The following is a 19,360-nucleotide window of genomic DNA, read 5'->3' on the forward strand; positions in this document are numbered from 1 at the left end:
TCTTTTTCTGGAAAGGTCACAGGAAAGGCACCAAGCTCCTTTGTCTTGAAATACTCCCACAGTTTTCCTGCTGTTTATTTTTAGTTTCTTTACACCACAACAAGGTGCAACCTGAGGCTGAAACAACAGAGTGAAATTTCAGGAAAGCATCAGGGAATAAACACCTCCGTGGAGAAACCTTGATTTCAGATCATCCATCACTAAAACAAGTGTGTGGAGCTCTGATATGAGGTTTAATAACCCCAAAACATGTGGGCAAATGGGGTTTGGCCACAGCAGCTCAGCAGAAGGGGGGCAGAGGCTCACAGCTCTCTGCAGTGCTGCCTGGCCAAGGACACTCTTGCCCAGCCCGTGGTTCCAGCAGCACTGGCAGGTGTGGCATTCACACCCTCTGAACAGAATCCCTTCACCCAGGGTTTTTCTCCTGGGAAGCTGAAAGGCAGAGAGAGGCCTCAGAGAAAAGGAAAACTGTAAGAGCCTGAATGAGAGAAGGATTCTAGGCTGCTCTCATCAAAATGCAGTTTATTCCATCCAAGAGGTTACAGCAGTCCAGGGTTGTGGGTGCCAGAGCCTGTGCCTACAGCTGTCAGCTCCAGCTGCAGGCAGGCCTGGAGACCCTTTGGTTTTGGTTACAATGCATTATATACTTTCCTTTGCTGAGCATCTTAATACAGAAGAACCAATCTATACCTTAACTATTATCTATAGCCTATCATCACTACTATAATTACCATATTCATGTTAATATTCTCCAATCACTAAAAGTTAGTACATTACAGTTTAAGCTAGAAGTTGTTTTTCAGTTTTCTTGCAGTGGAAAATTCTGAGATCTTTTTTCTACTTGCAACATCGGCAGACTTGTTTGCCTGTGGAATCTTTCTGCTTGGTAAAAACATCTTGTTTGAGGTGGGTTTATCCTTTGCTCTAAGCCATAAAAACCCCTTCTAACTAACACACCCTTTGGCTCCTTGGTTATCCAGTAAGAGTGGCTCAGAAATGCTTTTCTTCTATATCAAAACTTGCTTTCATTTCTATTCCTTCTTCATATTCTACATTCAAAAATCTTTCTGCCAATCATACATATCTGTGAGACTTGCTTGTCAAACTTTCATCCTTCCCAACAGAAAACAATTCTTATCTCATCTGCTTCTCTGTTGTGTTGTAAGCACAACAGAGGAATGTGTTTGGAGGTTGTTTACCCACAGGTGATTGTTTCATTGGATTCTGGTGTGAGTTGTTTTGACTCTTTGGCCAATTGGGGCCAAGCTGTGTTGGGACGCTGGAAAGAGTAACGAGTTTTCATTATTATCTTTTTAGCATTCAGTAAGTAACATTTCTGTATTCTTTAGTATAGTATAGTATAGTATAGTATAGTATAGTATAGTATAGTATAGTATAGTATAGTATAGTATAGTATTCTTTAATATGATCCAGTATAATAAAGTAATAAATTGGCCTTCTGATAAGATGGAGCCAGATGTATCATTCTCTCCCCTTGTCGGGTTGCCTGCTTTTATGATAGACGGGCAAGCTCTGTGTGCCTCCTGGGGACACACACAGGTCTTTGGGCTGGCACCACCTCTGTGGGTACCCCTGGTCTCCAAAAGGGGTCTCCTAAATAGCCAAGTGACCAAGCAACCCTTAAATCTCATGGCATTTCTATGACTGAGGTAAGAGCAATGGCGAGTAACTAAAGCTTGTGCAGCTTTGTGTGGCAGTCAGTTACCAGTGGAATTTGTGTAATGGAACAAAAGAAACAGAGGAAATAGGTGAGAAGAAAACCTTTTTTTCTGGAGTGATGTATTGAGATGTTAAATAGTGAATATGTAGTTGCCTTTATTAGGAATCAGTGTTGTCATCATGCAAGAGAGGAATTAAAGCTGCCAAGATTCCTTGTAAAACTTTTTGCTCTTTGTGTCCAATTTTGCCAGTCCATTACTGTGTTTGTGCCAGTTAAGGGCAATTGCACTCAGAAATGCTGGCTGATTAGCATGGACCAAACTAAAAAGGCTTCTGAACAAAGTTAGGGCTCAGAGGCTTTTGCAGCTGATACAACAGATGCTGTTACCTATTTCACAGTAAAAGAAATGTTCTTTTTTAATCCAAATGCTCTTTTTTAATCCAAATCCAATTCTGGAAAGAATTAATCATTGTTGTAATTAGAACACACTTAATAATTATTTTTTAGCCTAGTTCATATGGTGAGTTCAGTATTTCTGTTCTCCCTGCCTGTATCTCTAAGAAAAGTGGTGGGAGCAAAGAGAGCTCAGAAAGACGCAGAGCAAAGCTTAGACTTGGTATTTAGAGTGTGAATGAAGTAAAAAAGCATTATTTATAGAAAGCAACATATTACTATTGTTGTTGTTACTATTTTTTATTATTTCTCCAAGTCTGTCTGTTATGTGAAAGGAATGGTGTTTGTGCTTCTGGTCTAATTACAACCTCATACTAATTTAATTAGTTGTGTAAAAATTAAAATAACGTAATGCTTGTCATTTCCAAAACACTAATGGGTATAAATATTAATGAATCTTCACAACATCCTTTTGAGCTAGGTGATAAACATTATTATGATAAATATACCTCTAAAAATTGAACACTGTCATAACTATCATCAGTAATACTGCTCAGACTGTAGTCATGATATTTGTTGTTTAATTGAAATGGATTTACCAGGCCTAGAAATAGGCTTACATAAATCTGTTTCCTTTATATGGCAATAAATATATTTCAAATTTATTTTTTTCATTCTCACCCAATGTTATTTTCAGGAACACTGAAAGTGTTTAGTGATTTCATGATAAAGTGAGCACAGATAGAATATTTCTGTCATAAAATAATGCTACCTGTTTTATTGATTGTTATTTAATTTTTGGTGTTTGTTGTAAATTATTAGTTTTTGAAGGGGCCATTTTGAAGTGAAAAGCTTATGTTTATGGTTTTTCATATCCTCTCTTTAATGTGAATACAGTTTTGAATTGCTGTTCATAAATCAGAAGGACTCCTCTATTGGAAATTGTACAATATAAGGGCATCGTTCACTTATATCAAAGGCTGCTGGCTAAAATTATTTTTCCAACATTTTCAAGCCTAAAGCACTGTAATTTCATATACTTGTGAGAAATAGTTACTGTTATTAGGATAAATAATGGATTAGGATAAAGCACTTACTAAACAAAAAGAAGAAAAATGCTCAATCCACATACTGTTTATATTAGTTAAAATATTTCTGTTATTACATCTGTGCATGTGTGTATCTTTAGGCAGAGTATCTTTTTTCTCAATTCATCAACTGTATGAATGTAGTTGGGAATGAAGAATGAGTTGTATGAATGTAGTCATCCAGTGCTTTTTTAAAGAGCAGAAGTTATTAATGAATTAGTGGAAACACATAGGCCAGCCACTCAACAAATCTGATAATTTGTTAAATTTTCAGGAAAGCAACAACTTCAGTTACTTGCCATAGAATAAATATTATTAATACCATTCAGCTAATCTTTAATATTTCAATGAAATGCTCACAGCTTCTGAAAATGGCAGAATTTTTATGTGTGTGCCTGTGTGGGCTGTCAGTGAGGTTGTTCTGGGGTGTCAAGGCTGAAGGTGGGGACCACCTTTCTCTCCCCTTCTTCTTACAGATCCTGTTTTGAGTGATATTATTTTAAAAGCCAAGATTAGCAATGTGATAATCTTGTTTGATAATTTCTGTTTAACCTCTTTGTAGTAGAACAGCAGTGTTCCAGCTACATTTACCTAACTAAAGCTAAGGCCTGTGTGTCCAGAAGTGTTGCATTAACAAGAATGTGCTAACAGCATGGAAGGGGTTAATTTTGTGGGTTATAGTTTATTTTGGATTTGAAGCTGAAGCAGCAGCTATTGTTTGACAACACTTAAAGGCAATATTTTATTTTTAAAGGAGCTTGTTGTGGTAATTTTTAATTATGAATCTGGTCTCTGTGAAAGACAGCCTATCTTTTCCAATCTCAAACCCACCATGAACAAATTCCCTCATCTGCTGTTTTCAACAAGATAGACAAAACAGAATTTTCAAAAGCGTCAGACAAGGTTGATTCAAAAACATTTCCACACTCCCATTTGCTTTTCTGTCCAACCTGGGGAGTCTATCTAAGGCAGGAGATGAGCTCTTCATGGCCACCTTTCATTGAATAAACCAAAGCTGAGTTTATTCTGAATAAATCAAATACCTGACCCTTCAGCAGCTGGGAGTTTTCCTACCAGTGAATCTCAGCACAGGCACAAGCAGCAATATCTCTGTCAGAGGTACCAACGTGTGTCGTGTGTTGGCATCAGTAATTGTTTCAGGCTAATTAATATTTGATATCTGCAGTGGCACAGAGAGAGAGGGAAGTTTGCCACACAACTCTCAGGGGATCCCTGGGTTTTCAAAACTCTATTACAGAGCTGTGCAAACATTGCCCTCTCAGGTGTCCTCAGCTGTGCCTTCAGCAGCAGGGCCCTTTGGATGCCAAACCTTCTCTGCTGCCTGCGCTTACAGAATTAAAACTTCTTACTCTAGGAGGGTGGATACCCACTCTAATTGAGCAAACATGTCATCAAATGGTGAGAATATTTGTTCTTCCACCAATTTCTATCCCATTGTTTGTTTAGAATAGAAAATTTTGGACGCAATTACAGGCCAGTGGAGCAATAATTACTGACAAGTTGAATCCTAGAGTTTTCTTTTGAGCGAGAAACTAAAGAAATTAATTTAATGTTGCTAAATTTCAGGGCCAATTTTGGACTAACACAGATCGAATTTATTCTTTATTTTGGTTTGGGGGACCCTCACTGTTCATTTGACAAAGTTCCAGCAGAACAGTACTCCTTTATGTAGCCTGGATGGTTCTTTGCTTTTGACAGCAATTCTTCTGCTTTGGAACAGCTTGATTTAATGAGAAAAAAAATAGTTTAAACAAGAAGTTAGAGGGGGGTTAGGACCTCAAACAAATATACTGTAGAGATATTTTGGTACTTAGGATCCTTGAGCCATGGGGTCATGGGTTCTTATTTAAAATTTAAGGGTTTGGCATTGTAACTCAGTAGAAACTGGGGGGCAGAAAAAAAAGTGGAATGAAAAGACACATCCCAAGTCTGCATACTTTGTTTTCCATTCTTAATAAAAGGGAAAGGATAGGCACTGAGTGTCAGCAAGGAGGAATGGCTGGGTGGGGGCTGCTTGTGTTTATTATCCATGGAAAATATGTTTGCACCCCTAAAATACAAAAAGTGAGCACTCTCCTCATGCTCAGCAGGTATTCTTGGAGTGGGATCATCTCAACTTTGAAGGAACCTGGTCTGTAGAAGGTGTTGCTGCCCATAGCAGAGAGGTTGGAACTGGATGATCCTCCAGCCCAAACCATTCCATGATTTATCATTGGCAGCCACTGTGGTGACTTGGGGCCTGCAGCTCTCCATGGTCAACAATAAAACCACACTGGATACCAGAGTTTTGGCTCTATTGCTCTCTGGTTTTGGGAATGTTTCCAGGGGGAAGTCTGTGCTTCTGAAATGATGGTCTGGGAGCATTCATAAAACACAACATGAGGTGCTTGCCTGAGCTGGGAAGCAAAGCTCAGCACAGCCTGCAGTCCTCCATCCCCACATTCCAGTTCTGCTGCTGCCTGCTCCCTACATAGCAGTGGTTTTGGGAAAACTGCACCAAAGCCCAATTTCTTATCCAGTCTCCATTCTCTTCACTCCAGGGACTGTTTAGTCTGATCACTGCAACAAAACTTGAAATGCAGAGCATTAAAAACAGAGTCTGCTGATTTCAGCTGCTGAGCTTTAACTGCTTTCCTATTAAAAACAATGGATTAAACCGTTGCTGTTCTCCTAACAATGCAGATAAATTGAATTAGAACTAAACCTGAAGCCTCCTGAATTGAGCTGGGAGACTTCAACAGAAATTGCACAAACATGACTGAGTGCAAAGTTGTTTTTAAGACTAAGTTGGACAGCCTTCCTTACGTAGCAAAGGCCAATAAACTGTATCCTGCATTTATTCACAGGCACAGATACCCATCAGTAAACTGCAAAGGAAATGCGCAGTTCCAAGGAAGACTAGAGGAACATCCTCTAGAAATAAACTCAGAAATAATTAGTCTGTCATGCAAAAGTACATAGGTGTATTATGTATCAGTATCAGCTATCAGTAGTCTTCCTCTGTAAATATTTTCTTTAGTAAATGAAATTTTCATCAAGAAGGGAAGGAAAAAAAAAGCCTCAAGGCAAAACACTATGATACAAAAATAAACAACTTTTCTTAGCTTGCATAAGGCTGTATTTGTCATTCTGCTTCCTTTTCTGAGTGTATAGATGAGCTAACTTGAACAAAGTGGTAGAGGTTAATGTCTTAATAAGATTCAAAAAAATGTTTTAAGAACAAATTGCAATTTGTTTTTGAATAAAGCCTTCATAAGATAAGGTACAAGGTCCCCTAGACAGACAAAATCAGATGGGCAGCATTAAAATAATAACAGTTTTCTTTCTTGCACTTGTATGGAAATCTATCTTAGTGGGTAACTTTGCTTTACAAGGAATGAAATTAATACCAGTATGAAAAAAATATATAACAAATAATTAGATTCCTTGCAACATAGAGAGACTTCACAATTACATTAGAGATGAGTTCCTGCTTTTTAGCATAAATTTTCGTCCTAAGTTTTTAGGGACAATAAAGTTCCTGGTTTGTGCTGAATTGTAATAAGTATAGGTGGTTATTTTAAAATGTTATGAAAAGAAATATATTAGGAGTAGCATAAAAAATGAGAAAACAACAGTGATTTAAAAAGCTTCAGAAGGCAAAACTAGAAAGAATTTAATTCTGGTGTCTCTGCAGAAACAGATGAAGCAGTCTATAATCTAATTCTTCTGATTTACAGTCCTTTGTGGTGTTTTTTTTTTTTTTAATTTTTAATCACTGAAATAGGAAAAAAATATATATTTAGTGCCCTCTTCTGGAAAAACAGCTCTTGCTAGGCTGGGCACCCCAATGAAGTTCCTGCACTCAGAAATGCAAATCTTCTGACGTAAATGTCCTCCTCTTTAGCTGAGTTACATCTGAAATCCAAGGAGTGAGTGGCTGTCTGTGTTTACCCTGAACAAGTGCCTTTTATCTCTTTAACTGCCTGCAGAACTCTGCTTTTACCAGCTTGATGTTAAAACCAATAATTAATGTTCCTCCTTGGGCAGCTAATGACCCAGATTTGAAAATGGAATCTTCTATTCTTCTTTCTTCTATTCTCTGCTCGAAAGAAGCTCTTTCTTGAAAAGGGAGAGGAATCACAGGGCTTTAGTGATGTCTTTAAATGCTTGAGTCCTCATATTTCTGTGTGCAGGAGTGATGCTGCTGGTGGCAGGGCTGTGGAGGGTTCTGCAGCAGGCAAGGAGCAGGGCAGGCTCTGTGCTCCCTCCTGTCCCCTTTGCTCTCCCCCTGCTTTCCAAAGATGGTTTCCATCACCACAGACCATTTACCCCATGGAAGTTGCCCACAGCATCACAAAGATAACAAAGAAAAATTCTTTCCTGCCTTCTGTGTGATTTCAGTTTGTTTTTTCTTCCTGTCAGAACATAGAATTGTCTCCTCCAGTGAATTAGATCTGTGTGTGCATTGAGGTACAGCTCTGAGTCTTCTGATCTCATATGGAACTGGAAAATGAATCTCTCACTGAAGGGGAGAGGATTTTTGACCAAGGTTCCTGGCGTGCATCTCAGTATTTTCATCTCTTTCACATCCACTTCACTGCTTTTAAACTGTTGCTCTCTAATGCTCTCTGACAGACTTATATTTCTTGTCTCAGATTCTTTTCTTTGAGCCTTCTAAAAGTGCCCTGAGCCTAGGACCAACTATAAAAATTTCAATGCCAGTGCTAACTTCTTTGTAGTATTCCCATTCTCAGCTGCTACAGTAGAAAAAGCAATTTTACATGTTAAGAGTAAATTTTACTAGAAAGAACATATGCTGTGGTTCTGTAGCTGTTAATTTCTGCCTCTAAAGTGAATTATTGAAAAATGAATACATTAATTAGATATACTAAGCATTCAGCACTTTTTCATGGTTTGGTTCTCACATAATTTCTATAAAGCTTTACCATTTGCATTGTAAACTTCACAAAAAAGAGGCTTTTAGAATATTTCCAGAGTCAGTGTCCACACAGCTCAAGAAATGTTTGTTTGAAAGAAGGCACTATCTAATGTTTCAATAAAAGCTGTATTAAGCCTTCATTTCTCATGCTGTCCTTCAGCCCTCAGACTTGCAGCTCCAAAGACAATGAAGGTGAGAGTGAATGTGATGTGAACCCTGTAAACTCCCACCTCCACCAGCTAACCCTGGCTGCCTCTATAAAATGTATAATTCAGGGTGTAATTCTAAAACTAAAATAAACATCAAAGGCTGCTGAGAGGGATCCTAACCCACACAAGCTTTTGGCACCATTGTCTGGGAAAAGGGAGCTGCTGCAGGAGTTTGTAGGTGCAAAAAGGGGAAATGCTTGTAAAGAATGACTGGAGAGGTCGGCAGCAGGGACATCCCTCAAGGTAGACAGCTGCAAAGAGAGGCACTCCAGGTAGCAAAGTGCAAGGGCCTGGGAAGGTATTTTGGGAAAGGAAGTCTGTAAATCAGATAACTCTTGTCTTCTGTCTGAATTGGCTTTGGGCCACAGAGCCAGGGAAGTGAACTGGATGGACTTTGGGATTATTATGATCCCAAATATTCCTAAGGAATCATGGTTGTGTGTTTCTGTAGGTGTGTTTGTATGGATCTGAAGGTGTTTTATGTTTCCTGCGTCTGGGGTAATTGCTGTGTCCTGAATATTTTATTTGGTCTCAGGCTACTTTTGCACTCATAATACACAATAATGTTACTTCATCTTTTATTTCTGTTCCTTAGATATATTGTTTGGTGTGTTAGAACCACAGCTATGTACTGGACAATTTCATTCTCAATTGCAAGTTTCTGAATAGAGAGCGGGAGGGGAAACCTGGAAGTTCATATGACAAAAGTTTGTTGTCATTATATTGCAAAGGTTCCATATTGCTAGAGTTTCACACCTCCTTGATGTTTCCTGTACACAGCTCTTCTAGGCACTGACTCTTCCTTCTTCTCGCAGCAGCCAACTGACTCCAGTTCCCCTCAACCAACCAATCCACTCTTTTATAGCACTCTTCTTATTGGCTGCAGCTATGGCCTGTTAACATCAGGCCTGCTCCTAATCTTTAATAATTACCCCAGCTGCAACTCTTTAGGGGGTAAGATTACTTTCTATACTACCTTTATTTACTTATACCTATCCCCCTACAAAAGTTTAAAAAGATAACGAAAGAATGAGCTCATTATTGATAATGTTCATTCATAATTCTTTGTAACTTCATTGCAGCTGCCTCCCAATAACCTGAGCATCAACAAGTGCACAAAGGCTGGTGCAAAAATCCCACAGAGTGCTTTGCAGCCCCCATTTCATTTACCAGTTAAAAACGTAGCTGTTGTCCTTTAATCCAGCGGCTGCAGGGCTTTGTGGTGCCAGTGAGGCGCTGTGAGGGACAGGTGGCTCTGGAGCAAAAGGAGCCTTTTGTAATCGCTTGGCAGGGCAGAGCTGCACTAGAGTGCAGCAGCAGTTGGCAGATTGGATTAACACTCTCTGAGGGGTGAGAGCTGGCACACGAGCTGCCTGTTAATACCTGTGGCCTGACTTGCTTCTGGAGCTGCATTTGCAACAAAAAGAGCATCCACTCCACCCTGCTGCTGTCACAAAGTCATAAATCCTCAAGCTGGCCTCAAAATTCCCTTTTGGTGCTGGCAGCAGTAGAAGGCTCTCAAAAGTGTAATTTGAAAACTAATCTTTTAACAAAGAATTATTATCACGAAACAACTGAGATAGATAATCAGTCTGTGGGAGGTGAATTAGCAGCATTCTCTTACAGCATGGCAGTCCATCCATTGCTGTGGTGGATGTTGCTGTCAGTCTTCATTTATGGTTGATTTGCAAACTTGAGATGAGATTATTTGTCAAGGAATAATTCCTTGGCTTTGATGTTTCAGAGACCTTTGGTTTGGTGCTTGGAAAATCAGTTTCTAATCCCAGCCCAGCCTCTGGATGTTTGTGGGAGAGATTTGCATATTAACCACGTGTGCTGCCTGTGGTGCATGACCCCACCACAATCAGCTTCAGCTTGGTTATAAATGCTTCCAAAATGCAAGTCCCCATGGCAGAAATGTGCTGTCCCTCCCTGATGTCACCTTGATGTGAGATTGCTCTCCAAGGAAGCCTCTCTGGTGTGGGTGGCAGGGCATTCACAGCTCTGCATGGCTGGAGAGCTGTCCTCGTTGTCCTTTAAACAACAAGGACAACGATTGAATTTTCAGTTTTAAGAAACTAAATGGTTAAAAGATTTGCAAAATAGGGACAAGTCCTGATGATGCACTGCCTTTTGTATTACTGCCTTCTTCCAAATCAGATGCTGAGGTTTCTCCCTGGCTCTGGAGACACCCAGTTGCTGATTTCCTATATGGAAATGAGTGGGATGATGCTCACTGGTGTGACTGAGGTGAGCACAGAGCTGCTGGCTCTCTCTGAGGCACGGACAGGTTGGTGCTGGCTGTGTCACCCCACCCAGGCACAGCTACACTGCTGGGTCAGGATCCTTCCCCCCTCCCGGCAAGAAAAAGCTTTACTTCCCTTAACAACTCTAATACATGCATTCCCCAAGTCTATATCTTCCTCCTTTTGCAAAAACATTAAATTAATTCCTCTGGAATACAGAGACTATTATAGCACAGGCAACCGGTTGCCAAATTCTCTGTATGTTGATTGATTCAGAGACCCCCTTCTCATCACCTTTCTTGCTCAAACCTATTTCCCCCATCTCTGCCCTCCCCTGAGCTCCCCAGACTGTCCTGGAGTGTCCCAGCAGTGCCAGAGTGCCCTTTGTGTGGCTGTGAGCACATCCCACATGTGGCTGATCAGCTGGATACAGCACGGCAGGCAAGAGCATCCCAAATCAGGTGTTTGATGACAGCTGTGGGGTATTGGCTGCCAGCTGAAGCAATGCTCAGGAAATGCTCCTTGATAGCATTTCATTATGGGGTTTCTAATTTATTGGAAGCACGAAGAGAAACGGGCAGAGTTCCTTAGAGGGCTGTGCAAGCAGGTTGACTCACAGCATGGGACTCTACTGGAGAAGTGATAAAGAGTAAAGGGATAATTCAATGCAGGGACAAAAGAGAATATGCTGTCTCAGAAGAAAGCAAAATAGGTCAGTATCACAATGAATCTGAAAGGTGAGAATGTTGAAGACGCCTCAAATTATACAGCTTTATTGATTTGTTTTGTTCTTGCAAGCAATCACGATTCAGTGAGTGCAGGGTACAAAATACCAGTATGGATTACGGTCGTTTTTCTTTTTTTTTTTTTAATTGCAGTGACACAAAAAGAAAAGATAGCATGATGTTTCTGAGAGAATCTAATTCCAAGCTGGTTACTATGGAGTGCCTATTAGCAATAAAATAAAATCCTTTGCAAAAATAGTTGGGCTGAGGAGAACACTGCTGACCATTCTGTCTGCACTGAGGGAAAAAATGAAAAGAGCATTAAACAACTATGCCTCAGCCAGAGGTAACCCCTTGTGCTCTAAATCACAAATAGAGGGGAGAATAAAAGCACAAAAATTGAGCAAAACATTATACAGAAGTTGGTGGTCAAGTACAGGAATGGATTTTTCATCCTTTTGGAGGGCCAGTTAACAGTCATGGCAAAAGAAGGATTTCTTCTCAACAAAACAGAAGGGTTCAGTGAAACCAATGGTATCATAAAGAATTTTGATCAAGGCAAATGATGTTGACACATTAAGTAAAAATTCAGTTCTTAATGTTGACTTTCATAAAAGATACAGAATATTCTGCAAACAAGTACAGTGACCTGCTTTAATCCTCCACAGACTACCATAACAGATTATGGCAGTGAGGTATTTTTAGTCAAAAAATTATCCTTTCCTCTCCTGGAAGATCTGATGAACAACACAGTTACCCTGTGAAGTGAACATCGGATTTGCTTATTGGTGGCTGACAATAGAAGAATCCATGTGGCAGTGTGGTATCCTTTACACAGATGCTGTGTCCATGCAGGAGAAGGAAACTCAACCTCTGGCTAATGTTTGCTGGGTATTTTCCTCCTGAACTTGTTTTCCCCTCCCTTTCACACCATTGTGAGAAAACAAGGTACAAAATACATGAGCTATTTGCCAATGCATAGCAGCAGCCTTCCTGCATTCTACTTTATTCCCTTTTCCCTGTTAATCTGTCAGCTTCAGAGCCTGGTTAAATATCACAGATACTAAAGGCCAAATGGCAAATCATCTTTTACCTGCATATTTTGCATCACAGTGTTAGTTACTGTTTAAGGGCGCCAGGACCATTTTGAAAGGTGGAATATGTAATTATGTCAAATGCTTGGGATTATTCAATTGGCTTGACATTCATATGTGCATTTGGGGATTTGTCTGCTCATATAAATAGGAAAATGGGCTGTGTAATCTATTTCCAGCAAATGTCTTTTTAGAGACTCTTTGTGGGAAACCCTTTAAATGGATCTGGCAGTTCCTGTTTCACCAGCCACTTGTGATATATTTTTACTCTCTTACTGCACAGTGTAAAAGCAGATAGATTCTTGAGACAGCCGGGGTCTGTTAAGAATCCTGAGGGGATCTATTATTTGTTGATATACTTTATTGTTACAGAATAAAAAATGAGTAATTTTACCCAGATAAATCCTGGGTGCTTTATGATTAATCACATTAAAATATATTCTTGCTATTTTCAGGCTTTAGCAAACTGTTGTGCATTTTTCTCTCTGATGACTGTTTGGTATGTTCAGTTTTATTTGGGAGGCCTGGGATGGATTTTTGGATAAAATGTGTGATTCCTGAAAAAGAAAGACACTAAACACTGAAAATTTTGTATTTAGCCTTGCAAGCTGCAAACAGCTTGCACTTCTGCTCTGCCCTGTACTGGTCCCTTGTGAGCTCTAAGTTTTATGGGATTTTTTTGTGAGTTTTCTGGGCAATTCTTTAATGTAAATAACACTACTGTACAAAGGGCCAGGGGCTCAATGGAGCCATTTAGAAAATGGATGCAAAGCATGTTTTATTCCTGTATTTATCAAGTGAGTAACAATAATGAGCTCATGGCAGCCAGTCCACCTGGGCTTAATCCCAGAATCCATGAGCTGTTTTATACACTGGGTGAGAAGTTCCTAAATCAGCTCTTTTGGTAGAAAAGCCTGCTGGAAGATGAGTGGATTTGGGGAGCCTTCTTCCAAGGGCTTCTCCCCCCTTTCTTTGTTTGTAAACCTCCTCGAAATGAGGTGCCTCTTCTTGGTATTGATTCAGCATCTTGTCATGCAAACATTGAAGAAATCCTTCCATAAATCTTGATTATTGCTGGTGCTGGCCTGGCATCAGCCCACAAAGTGAGACAGAAACAAACAGACAGAAGATGGAAATGTAAACTAAACTATTTTTTTTGGATGCTTGGGATAAACCCTCAGCAGGTAGTGCAATCTTTCATAGCAGCCATAAGGTGCTGAAAAGCCATTTCACAAATTTCTTGGGTATGTGTCACATATTTCTGCAGTTACTCTGGGGCAAATACAAGAGCTGTGGATTCTAATTTAAAGTATATGAAGAGTCATAATGAATAAATGAGTCCAAATCCACTCTATGCTTGAATAACAGATAGTTTCCATTTCAGTAAGCCCTGCTGGACAAGGACCTGTGTCCTTACAGCACTTAAACCAGGGTTTCCAAGGAGACATTACCATTCACACCACACTTTGCTCTGTAGTGACAGAGCACAGAAATTGCTTCTTCCATTTTCTTTCTGTACCTTGTTGGAACCCCAATTTCCCTGTTCCTTTGGAATTTGGTGGCCTGAGAAAGGCACATGTCCTTCTCTGCTGCTCCATGTGCTGCAGTGTTTCCATTTCTGCTCTCATCTGACCAGGTCCAGGCTTCTTCTGTTTGGTTGCATAAAATGAGGTCAGTGGCTTCACAACAAGGTGTTGCCACATATAATTAGCCCTGCATTCTTCTGAATTTTAGAGAGATAATTGCCTTTCCAAGACTTCAGTGGAGCAGATAGATCTGTCTCTCAGTCCCTGTATGATTTCAGTGTAAACATGCATGTGTTGCAGAGCATAATTTAGATTGAAAGTAAACAAGATCTGTGCTGTGACCTGGGATGAGAAGCCCAGCAGGAGAGTGTTTCTGGCCCAATGGTTTTGTCATAATGACTTTCACAGCACTTGTTGGTGACAGCTGGCATGGGAGCTTCTGTGACCTGATTGTGGTGATTCCCAGAGCCCTTCAGAGCACTCTCAAACCTGCTGTGACCCATGTTGGTGGAATGGTTTGACACACAGAGTCTACAGAGCACAATTGCCAAAACCTCTGCCATCCCCAGATATGCCTCTCTGCTGAGAGGAGCTGTAATGCTTCTGGAATCCAGCTAAAAATCAGAGCTGAGAGAATCAAATCAGTCAATGGCATCCCTTTTGATAGAAAAGGGGAACATGGAGTTTATACAGCTATTTTTGTTGGCCAAGCCTCAGCAGCAGACAGGATTAATGCAGAGAATGCTGAGTTTTAAGTACTCTCCATTCTCTGAGGCTTAGTTTGGATTTGGGAAGAATGCTCATCTCTTCCCCACACTTTTCCCTGCTGTGGGATTTCCCTATTGCTAAGTGAATAGCCAAATTCATCTTGACCCCAGCAGAAATTTAGTAGAGATATTAAGCAAGCACAGTTATCTTCTCAAAAAGTTCAGTTAACTTCATTTAGTTTGCATATCTAAGAGGAGAGCTGTCATTTAATTTCTCAGAAAGACATAAAGTGATTTTTCTCTTGGATTCTTCTCTGCTTAGTACCATTTCTGGCAGAGTATTTTCCAAATAGGTTTGAAATAGTTGGGCTGAGAGGGATTTTTGAGCTGCATGTGCTTGTGACCTTAACAACTGTAATGTTAATAATAAATGTCTGATCCTGAAATCTTTGCTCATACAAGTAGATCTTTTTTACATAAGCAAACCTACACATTGTAAGGATTTATCTGAAAAAAATTTTGCTCCTGTGAGTGAACTCTGCCAGCTGCAAGCCTTTGAAGTCTGTATACTACAGCACAGCTGATGTGAGATATTTTAGAGTCTGGCCAAAAACCCAAGATGATGACAAATGGCATTGAGAAAATAAAAGAGCTCTCTGAGTGTCCTGCAACTTTTGTTTTCCTCAGTCCTAAGCTCTCCCAGCAAAGAGAATGTTTTGCCTCAGTCCCCATTAATTCCTCTAAGACAACTCTGAGCTTTCCAGCAGGGCTGTAGGACTCTACACCACAAGCAAGGACATCAGCAGGTGTCCTGTTCAAGACTCCCCTGGCTGTTTCTTTTCCCTCCAGCCTGCCACATTTTGTGATTTTCTCCTGAAGGCATCTGTTTATACTCATTTTGGGGGGCTGATTTCTCTGTTATCTGACAACACAGCATGGTTTATAACCATGAATGACCATCCCAGCCTCAGATCAGAATTTATATATCTACATCATTTTCTCCAACCTACTGCCAGGGTATTGGAAGACAGAAATGTCTCAGTATTTAATGACAATGTATTACCAGGTTTTTCAGATCTGCAGGCAGATTCAGTCTTCCAGTGCTTTCTCTTTAAGGAATTGTATCCATTTCAGGACGTCATCAAAGCTGGAGTAAACTCTAAGGCTGCACGCATCAGCCAGGTCTCAGGTATCAACATCAGAAGATTCAAGAGCTCTTTGGTATGATTGGGTGAGGATGAGGAAATGATAATTTATTTGACATCATCTGACACAGGTGGATCTAAAAAGGACACTTGTACTAAAATAAATGCTGGCTTGTGGGGAATTCACTTATATTCCAAGACCTTCCCTGATACCAAAACACCATAGAATCACCTTGTGTGAAGAGTCCTTATGGATCTGAATGCCTGAAAGGAGATAGGATTTGGGGATGTGACCTCATGATGTCCTTGCAATGCAGGGAGTGAATTGCACAGGCAAGAAGGAAATCCCATCAATCAGCATCAGTTTCTGCATTTCATAGATAGAAATCCAGCGCTGTCACCTCTGTGCCTGTTTTTCAGGGAGCTCATGCAGTAGTGTAAGGATTCAGTGCTTGGTTTCAAAGAGAGGAGTTTGATTTGATATTTGCAGGATGCTGTGCCTTGTGTTTATTGATGTGCCTCATGTTTATCTGCCTCTTCACTGAGAGCCCAGAAGCTGCAGGGCTCTTCTGGACACCACCCTGCAGGTTTGCCCTCCAGAGGGGCAGGGAGTGAGTGATGCTTGCTTGAGATACTGATGATGTGCTGGGCATGGCCCCTGCTGGGGCTCCCAGCACCATCCAGGACATCTCATCGTTTTTTGGCATAAGCATTAAAAAAAAAATACTTGTGCAAAACCAGAGTAGCCTAGGAAAAAATAACTTTGATCAAACTTGCTTGATGAAGCAAGTATTCAAGAAATTTCTCCTTTATTCTCTGGGACAGGATGCTTTCTGAGAGCTGCTGAACAGCCAAAATGGTTTAAAGATTTAAGTAGAAGCCAAATGAAATTTTGATTTCTGGGAGATTTACTTATTTAGTTGCATATAATAACAGGACAGAATTTCAAAAAGTGATGCCCTGTATAAATTTGTATAAAATTATTCATATTTAAACCTTTCACACTGATGTCCTGACTCCTGATCACTGTAAAGGACTGCTGTCACCAGTGGAAAATCACCACCTGTTAAATCACTGGCATTGACTCTGCTGTTATTATTTACCACTTAGAAAATAAGTAATAAACTGTGCCCTGTGAGATGAGCTGCTGTGCAAGCTGCCCAGCTCCTCCCCAAGGTCCACAGAGCACAGATTGATATGAAGATGCAACTTAGCAGGTCACACAAACATGAGGTCAACTTTATGCCTTGACTGAATACAGTTTTATTTCCTGACTGACAGGGGCCTGACAACCCTCTCTGATATCACCCAGCACCACTCCCTGCTTTATTTATGTGGAAATAAAGCAACAAAACCCCCGTGCCTTGTGTCTGGTTATAATGATGGAGAATGTCTCCAGCTGACCAAGGTGTCCTCATTAATGGCTGTTCTAAATTTAGCCCTTGCAGATGCTGTGTGCCCCCAGTTTAATCAAAGACCTGGTGGCCATGGCAACCATGACACCGAGCATCTGGGTGTGTGAGCTCTGCCAAACACCATCACAAAGTGCAGGATGGGAAACACAACAGCTCCAAGTGCATTCATGCATTGTGCTTTTCCACTACACATTTTGAACTGTTTAGGAGAGCTTCTCAGCCACAAATGCTAAACTGTTTTTGCAAAAAAAAGAGCTCTATTAACACAGGTGGCAGTTACTAATCTCTTTTATTTTTTTGTTTTGTCTTTTTCTTAATTTTGTTTTGCAGGTGTATCAGCATTCATATACAGCATATTATGTCCTCAGCAAAATACCTCATGGGTAAGCAATTTTTCAATGTCTTCATTTAAAAACTCAGCCATTAAGAATCCTGCAAAACAATGTGCATGGTGACAAATGGCTGCCTGTGACAGCCCTCTGCAATGGCCTGGCTTTCAGCTGCAGCATCCACTGAGCTGTGTGCTGTGCAAAAGATGAGGAAGTCTGGAAACAGAAGTACTCAGCTTCCCCAGAGAGTCAGGCTGCGTTTCATATTCCAGATTTCAGGGTTTTTGTCTGGAATATAGATATGGTGGTGTCTGGCTGAGAGCCATGGCTGGCCACTCACCAGAGCACTGGAGAGGAGAAGGCTCAGGGGAGACCTTACTGCAGCCTCTCAGTGCCTGAAGGGGGCCTGGAGTGAGCTGGAGAGGGACTTTCTACAAGGGCATGGAGTGCTGGGCCAAGGTTCACACTGAAAAAGGGCAGGTTTAGACCGAATATTGGGAATAATTTCTTTCCTCTGAATGTTGTGCAGCCTGGCCCAGAGGAGTTGCAGCTGCCCCATCCCTGGGAGTGTTCAAAGGTTGGATGGGGCTTTGAGCCGGCTGGGTCTGGTAGAAAATGTCCCTGTCCAGGGCAGGGGGTTTAAAACTGGCTGATTTTAAGGTCCCTTCCAACCCAAACTATTCAATCATTCTATGATTCTTTGATTCTTTAGCTTTGATTAGTTGCAGTTTGTTTCCATATAAGGTTGGAACATGGAAATTAGGAGATTTCTCACCATCAACTCTGTTAAAGCTGTAGTGTCCATGTGACACACTCGAGACTTCTTCAGCCTCTTCCTTTCCCTGTCACAATCTGCTCTTTGTTTTCTGCTTTCCTTTTTTTTTTGAGAGGGGGTAGGTTTGTGTGTGTGTGATTTTTTGTTTGGTTTTGTTTTGGTTTGTTTCAGTTTGTTTTGTTTGGTTTTGTTTTGTGTTGGTTTCTTGGTTGGTTGGTTGATTGAGCTGGCTTTTTTCTGGGGATTTACTCAATATGCTTAGTTTTTTGAAAACTCCATCTTTCTGGCAATATATCTGAGTAGTAGCTTGTGGGCTGAAAGTGTTCAGCAGCAGGATGAAGCCACAGCAGGAGCACATAAGCTTTGTGTCTGCAGCAAACCTGGCTAAGAGCAAAAAAGGCTTGACTGACAGCGCAGTTCTACTCCAGACAAAACAAAGGTGGAAAAAATAGAAGTATCATGCATAACATGTATTAGAAATGCTAAAAATTAGCAATACAGTGGTCCAAGAAGTTTTCTGTAGCTGCATGAGCTTTCTTTGTCCCTGACAAGCAGCTCCTTGTTCCCTCCAGCTCCAACTCTGCTGGGGCTCCCCTTGCTCTCTGTGTTTGGCTGGGCAGTGGTGCAGGGAACTGAAGGGTTGGATATGTCAGAGGAGGAGTTTCCAGCATAAAGGGCAAATCTGGAAAGTGAGAGCACACCAGAAAGCACACAGGTGTGTCAGGCATTGGTGGCCCCACAGCATGATGTGATGGTGGAGGTGGATCAGGAGGCCACGAGCTGAAGAAGGGCTGGAAGGATCACTGAGTCTGATGTTGGTAAAGGTGTGGTTTGCAGAGTTTAGGCTTTTAGGCATTGTAAACTGCATTGTGCAGCTGATATTTCATTGACCTTCCAGGTGATGATGGTGCATGTGAGTGGTGTCCATGGAACATGGGCATTTTTCCTCACTGTGGAGCTCTCTCTATATTTTAGGGTGGTGCATGAACAAAGAGGGTCCAATATGAATTTTCTTAGTCATTCACATCCTTCACTGAAATAAGGGAAAGAAAACTTTGTTACTTCAGATCTAGGAGGTGACCAGT

At 40.8% G+C, this 19,360-nt stretch overlaps 1 protein-coding gene across 5 annotated transcripts in view; it reads left to right on the forward strand.

Annotated features, from left to right (window-relative positions):
- Positions 1-19,360, forward strand: part of DPP6 (dipeptidyl peptidase like 6) — a 562,376-nt gene that overhangs the window by 426,692 nt on the left and 116,324 nt on the right. For 4 of the 5 annotated variants that reach the window (XM_030965369.1, XM_030965378.1, XM_030965353.1 and 1 more), the window contains exon 6: positions 17,502-17,554. The exons of the other annotated variant lie outside the window; for it this stretch is intronic. In XM_030965369.1, the coding sequence (XP_030821229.1) occupies positions 17,502-17,554 (53 nt within the window). The remainder of the gene's footprint in view (positions 1-17,501; positions 17,555-19,360) is intronic. 5 annotated transcript variants of the gene reach the window in all.

The sequence above is a fragment of the Camarhynchus parvulus genome, chromosome 2, assembly GCF_901933205.1.
Source record: "Camarhynchus parvulus chromosome 2, STF_HiC, whole genome shotgun sequence".
Classification (NCBI taxonomy): Eukaryota; Metazoa; Chordata; class Aves; order Passeriformes; family Thraupidae; genus Camarhynchus; species Camarhynchus parvulus.